Here is a 6,754-nt window from a genome sequence, read left to right on the forward strand (position 1 = left end):
ATGTGGGGGCGTGTTAGAATGAGCCGTTTTAGGTAGGCGTGGTTAACTCTTAACTTTTATAAAGAATATCTCTTTGGATTTGAGACTTTAGTCTTTGCAACTTTACAGATCTTCTTTATGCACCAAGAGCTTGTAACACTCCAAAGAGAAAGGAAAACTTGAAATCGCATCATATGACCTCTTTAATGTCATTCAGCACAAACTAAAATGGCAGCACCCATCACCCGGTATATCAACTAACACGGTCATTATAAACGTGTTTAAACTTCCAAATACATTCATTTGCACATATTTCCGCATCGGAATATCAGATATTTCATAATATAGTGAGCACGTTTGTGAATTCTGCAACTACGGGCATGCAACTACTTTTGACTCTCCAAAATTTAGAAAAATCAACCCCTGTGAATTTTAATTTTAACCATCAGAGTCTGTAATACTTATATAAAGGTCTACAAAATTGCATGGAGTCATTAAGATTTTAATCTGGAACATGTTTATTTTTTATGTTTTTCAACTCTTCTTCTTACAAAATGTCCTTACCGCAACGTTACAATAATGTTCGTTATATACATTTAGCTTTTTTAATTTCTATAAAAATGTAATATTCCAATAACTTTCAAATTTTGTGCAGTTTTGTAAATACTGATATTTAAAAAAGAAATATGGAACAAAAAATTAAATAAAGCAGAGCTTCGGTAATGACATCTTGTGTCGGTAAGGACACAATGTTAAAGTGCCATGAAATCAAAAACAGGCTACTGCAGAGAACAACAGTAAAATAAACAGAAAACAGAAGATATTGCATGTGTAAAAGATAGTAGTAGTTTTGCAGTAAAGAACTCAAATATTTTTTTCATGTTTAAAAAATATTATCTCCTAAAGTTGATGTGTTTGTTGCAACAAACTGATTTGAGGCATGCAGTATTTTGTGTTTTGCCCTCTGGTTTCTTTTATTTATCCTCCACTGCCTTCTTTTCTGATTTTTCTGTCTTTTTGTCAGCTGGGAGAAAAAGATGTTTATCTGTCCATTTTCCTTTATCTTTTTGTAACGTTGTTTTTCCTTCTGCAGATACTCTGCATACCTCTCTGGGTCTTTTCTCATTTCCTCTCTGCATTTATTTGAGCTTATTGTTGATGAATTTGGTCTCATCTAGGGTTACAAAATGTCATGTTTAAATACAATTTACAATAGACTAAATATTTGTAATTGAATATAAAGTAAACCTTGAACTTGTCTCTACCGCAACACAAGGTCTTTACCGCAACACCTAAATTTGCTGCAGTAAAGACATGTTGCGGAAATGACATTTTTGCTAATATTGCAGCTAATTGGCAGCTAGCAAGGTCTACTACATTAGTTTTGAGTCTTAGCATCTTAATATACATGAATTAAACCATAATATACATTTATTTTTTAAATGTAGCTCAAAGTACAGAATTACTTAGCTGTATAGTAAGGACACACAATAAATACTGACACAGAAAAGATCATATTTACCTTATATTTTTGGGATCTTGTGAGTGAGGTAGTGAGGCGGCCCAATCTGTCAGCAATGTGCTCACGTGCTAATTTATGTTTCTAATTTCCATAGAAACTGGACTTGTTTGTCTTTGATAAAATGTCATAATAAAAGCCTTTTTTCATCGTTGCGGTAAGGACTCAAAAGTGTGGGACAGGCACATTTAGTTGAAAAAATCATATAAATAATCATTAAATAATACACAAATAATTAAGGTGCTGTAAATTAATGTGTATATTAAACAATTCCATTTTAAATAATGTCAAACTGTAATTCAATTAGCTTATTTTACGTATCTCAACATTGTTACCAGAGTTGTGGGACATGAGCAAAAATGGTGTTTGGACCTATAAATGCTTCATAATTTTATATTAAATCACATTAATCATTAATTATATTTTTTGTCAAGGTGTGTAATGACACTGTAAATATATTTATAAAGCATCATATGACAAATTTTAACATGCATCTAAAATTTCACTGCTGGGACATATAAGTGCCTGTAGTTGCAGAAACACCCAATAATAAAAAAAATGAAAAACTAAATAAAACTCACTCTGGGGTCTCAGATAGAATATTTTAAACTCATGTGTGAACTGGTTAAGCTTTGTTTGTTTGTTTGTTTGTTTTACTTTAGTATACCATTGTAAAGTTATTTAAAAGTCTTAATCTGTGACAAACCATGTTTCTGTTTGTTTCTTGGGTGTACAGGATTGAAGTTGCTCAAGTCAGTGTCAGTAATGGAGGGAGATTCAGTCACTCTAAACTCTGGTCTTACTGAAATAATGGATAATGAACTCATTCAAAGGAGGTTTGGAATTGAAAGCACTTTAATAGCTAAAACAATGTAATGACTGACAACATCACTGTATATGATGATGATAACGATGATGATGGGAGATTCAGAAACAGACTGAAGCTGAACAGTCAAACTGGATCTCTGACCATCACAAACACCACAACTGAGCATGCTGGACTTTATCAACTAGAGATGAATCATATCAGGATGCTTTTCCTTCTCATCATCTTTGGTAGGTTAAATATCCGTTTCACCTGTTTTTAATCACCACAGAAATTAAACTATCAATCCACACCCCATCTTGCTTCTGTTGTTTTATTATATTATTGATTTCAAAAGTATATTTCAAAGGGTTTACTTTAGTAAACCATCATAATGCTATTTAAAAGTCTTAATCTGTGACAAACCCTGTTTCTGTTTGTTCACTGTGTGTCTGGTGTTACAGGTGAAGTGAAGTCAGTGTCAGTGACGGAGGGAGATTCAGTCACTCTAAACTCTGGTCTTACTGAAATAATGGATGATGATGAGATTCAGTGGAGGTTTGGAAATGAAAAGACTTTAATAGCTGAAATCAATAAATGGGCTGACAGCATGACTGTATATGATGATGTTCTTGATGGGAGATTCAGAGACAGACTGAAGCTGAACAAACAAACTGGATCTCTGACCATCACAAACATCACAACTCAACATGCTGGAGTTTATCAACGACAGACCAACCGCGTGATAAAGAGTTTCATTCTCACTGTCTACAGTGAGTTAAATATTGGTCCTAGCGTTTATATTTCAATATAACATTTCAAAAATAAAACATCTATATCAGAAGATGACAAAGATCTTTAATCTATGACAAATAAAACACAGATATTTAACATTTTAGTTTGATGTTTTTATTCCTCAGACTCTGTTGTGATTCTGTTGAAGCTGTGATCCGATTGGTCCTCTCTGCTCTGGTGGGCGTGGCTGCTGCGGCTGCTGTCATTGTTCTGGTTTATGACATCAGATCCAGAAGAGCAGAACAGTATTTCTAATTACTCTTTTTTTTAATGTCTTTCTACACTCAAAAAACGGCTGGGTTAAAAAAACAACCCAATTTGGGTTATTTTGGCAACCCACTGCTGGGTCAAAAAGGGACGAACCCAGCGCTGCGTTGTTTTGACCCAACAAGTTGGGTTATATGTTTGACCCAGCATGCTGGGTTGCTTTTTTATGGCTTAAAATTACTACATTGCTAGGCTAAAATGAACCCAGGCATTAAACCTACAAATCTTGTTTATTTTAAAATCACTTTTACACACACAGAATGACTATCAAAAGGTAAATATTTATTAACAACAACAAGAGAAAACAGTCAAAGGAGCATGCATGCAAGAACAAATGCAGAAAAGTATAGCATTAACAGCTATAGAGTTTATAAATGAAGCATTGAACATTTGTTGAATATAACTTTTAAGATCAAATTTGACTTTTTTGGTAAATTTTATATATTGTATAAAAATATACAAAAACACTATTTTACAATAATTGTACAATTACATTTTTTTTCAACTGCTTACACACATTTTCTAAACTTTACCTACTTTTTTTAAAACTTAACACACAAATCTAAGAATTGCACACACAAAATGCCAAATGCCTCGCATCTCTTGCAAAATGACACACTGCATTCAAAAGATCACAAACACATCTCAAAAGCAAACATCTGTCTTACGTTGCAAACACTTTTGCCATAATAATATATTTTTGGATATGTCATATACACACAGTAATTCAAAACCTAAAGCTCTTCTTTCATGAGCTCCTATGGACATTTCTGTACAAGATCGAAAGTAATTGTCAGAGAGATTTTGAAAAATTCACAGTAAACACGAAAGCAAGATTGAAACCAAACTATTTATTTTTTTACTGTAAGCATTTGTGGTTGTGAATACAGTACTAGAGAAAAGAAAAGAAATACAACAATGTGTAGTTGGACAGAATCCAAACAATTAAAAAAAAAAGAGGATTATTCCAAAGGAATTGTGTGTGTGTGTGTGTGTGATGGTTGGGTGCATCTAGGCTCAATCCCTCCTCCGGGCTGGGTCCGGCCACAATACTTCATCCACGTCACATGCTATGTTCTCTCTTGCCAGACACCGTGGAAAGAACCTCCTTGTATGGCGTATCCAACCTTGGATGGAGGCGGCATCAATGTCTCCACATGCCGCCTCCATTGCCTGGAGAAGTGTCATGATGACATAGGGATGATGATCATACACTTTCCAGCGCCATGTGGAGAAAAAATCCTCTATAGGGTTTAGAAATGGTGAATATGGAGGCAGTAGACAACAGAAAAATGGGGATGAGTAACAAACCAGTTTTGGACCTGATGGGCGCGATGAAAGCTGACATTATCCCAGATGATGACAAATCTTGCCTGGTCTTCATTCTGCAGACCTCGAACAAGCATATCATGAACAGCATCCAGAAAACGTATGATGTGATCAGTGTTATAGGGGCCAAGTCTGGCATGATGGTGCAGGACACCATTCTGTGTAATTGCAGCACACATTGTAATGTTTCCGCCACGTTGTCCAGGGACATTGACAATGGCCCTTTGTCCAATGACACTTCTCCCCCTTCTTCTGGTTTTGCTGAGATTGAAGCCCACCTCATCTACATAAATGTATTCATGGATGATAGCATGGGCATCCATCTCCAAAATTCTCTGTAAAAGACAAAAATCGTCCCGTCATGGCCGCCGTTCCAGAGCCTGCTCACGTCAAGCCTGCCAAGCCAGAGCCTGAGCCACGTCAAGTCACAGATATTTTAAACAGTAATCGAGTGTAAAAGGCAGATGCAGTTATTGTGATCAAAATATAATTTTTGAGAAACAGAATCACAGAGAGTTTGATCATTGTTCTGAACTGAAACGTGTACATCACCGCCGTCATCTCAGACTCCTGTCAGACAAACACAAACACAAAGAGTCAGAGGAGAAAAACAAGCCTGATAAATGGCAATTAGTGAAAGAAATTTGCTGCAAATTCATCATGAGAATTGATAATGCATTGGACCTGAACATCATTCAGAAACAATCAGAAAATTAGTATTATGGGCTATAAATCAGTGAGTATTCTGGGATATAAATCTGTTGTTGTAGCAGCTAAAAAGAGACAAAAGACAGAAATCAGCTCAATAAACAAATTTAACAAGATTTCACTGTCAGAGAGGAGAAAGTCATACAAAAATGACCAAATAAATGACTAATTAAAAACAATAATGTGAACAGGAAATGATCTTAAGAGTAAGTGGTTTGTTTGTTTTAGAAACTTATTAAATAATTATTAGTGTAAAATACTTTAGAAAACTACTACTATTATTATTGTGTAATTGTGACTCACCGGAGACAGTAACATGAAATCTTTATCTGATCTCTCTGTTTCTTCCAGTGGTCACTTTATAAAGTCCAGAGTCTGTGGTGCTGGTGTTTGTGATGGTCAGAGATCCAGTCTGAATATCCAGCTTCAGTCTGTCGCTGAATCTCCCAGTAAGAACATCATATGTAAAGATACTACTGGACATTCTAATGAGTTTAGCTATGAGCAAGTTGTTCGGTCCAAACGTCCACATTATCAGATAATCTGCCTGTATTTCAGTAAGATCAGATTCTAGAGTGACTGAGTCTCCCTCCATCACTGACACTGACTTCACTGCATCTGAATCACCAAACACACCTGTGGAACAAACAGAAGATGAAGATTATTAAATCACTAAACAGTCTGTAATTCAAAATGAATAATATCTTGAATGGAACTCTGAATGAAGCCTCGTTTACTAAAATCGCATGACTCCAAATCACTGGTTCCAAACAATTGATTCGCAAAAGGTTTCAGTGATTGTTTCAAAAGCGCCTGTTACTACTGGAAGGATTTTGCCCTTAAAATGGCTAACTCCTTTATCAGTGCCCTGAAGCTTATTGAGATGCACCCTGTATTATATCTGTGTCTCGTCATCCTGGGCAAACAAGCACGCTCAGACAAACAATGCTGTCTTTCGTGTGCTTCATCGTACACAACAAGACCCCATCTAGAGGCATCTTCATGCCTGTTTAAAAACAGAATAACTAAACCACAGCTTTATAGTTCGGCACATACAGTATGAATTAAAGGGGTCATATGATGCGATTTCAATTTTTCCTTTCTCTTTGGAGTATTACAAGCTCTTGGTGCATAAAGAAGATCTGTAAAGTTGCAAAGACTAAAGTCTCAAATCCAAAGAGATATTCTTTATAAGAGTTAAGAGTCAGCCACGCCTACCTAAAACGGCTCGTTCTAACACGCCCCCACGTGTCTAAGTCACGATGTGGGAAGATTTGCATAACACCGCCTAAATGTTCACACAAAGAAAGAAGGCGTAACTTTTATTCTCGCTGTAGTATTGTTGTTGTCGC

At 35.7% G+C, this 6,754-nt stretch overlaps 1 protein-coding gene across 1 annotated transcript in view; it reads right to left on the minus strand.

Annotated features, from left to right (window-relative positions):
• Positions 1–5,256: 5,256 nt before the first annotated feature.
• Positions 5,257–6,754, minus strand: part of LOC107702611 (SLAM family member 9-like) — a 9,937-nt gene continuing 8,439 nt past the window's right edge. Inside the window, exon 4 of the mRNA XM_016504985.1 lies at positions 5,257–5,264. Coding sequence (XP_016360471.1) covers positions 5,257–5,264 — 8 coding nt within the window. The remainder of the gene's footprint in view (positions 5,265–6,754) is intronic.

This window comes from Sinocyclocheilus anshuiensis, unplaced genomic scaffold (assembly GCF_001515605.1).
Source record: "Sinocyclocheilus anshuiensis isolate Anshui unplaced genomic scaffold, SAMN03320099.WGS_v1.1 scaffold802, whole genome shotgun sequence".
Classification (NCBI taxonomy): domain Eukaryota; kingdom Metazoa; phylum Chordata; class Actinopteri; order Cypriniformes; family Cyprinidae; genus Sinocyclocheilus; species Sinocyclocheilus anshuiensis.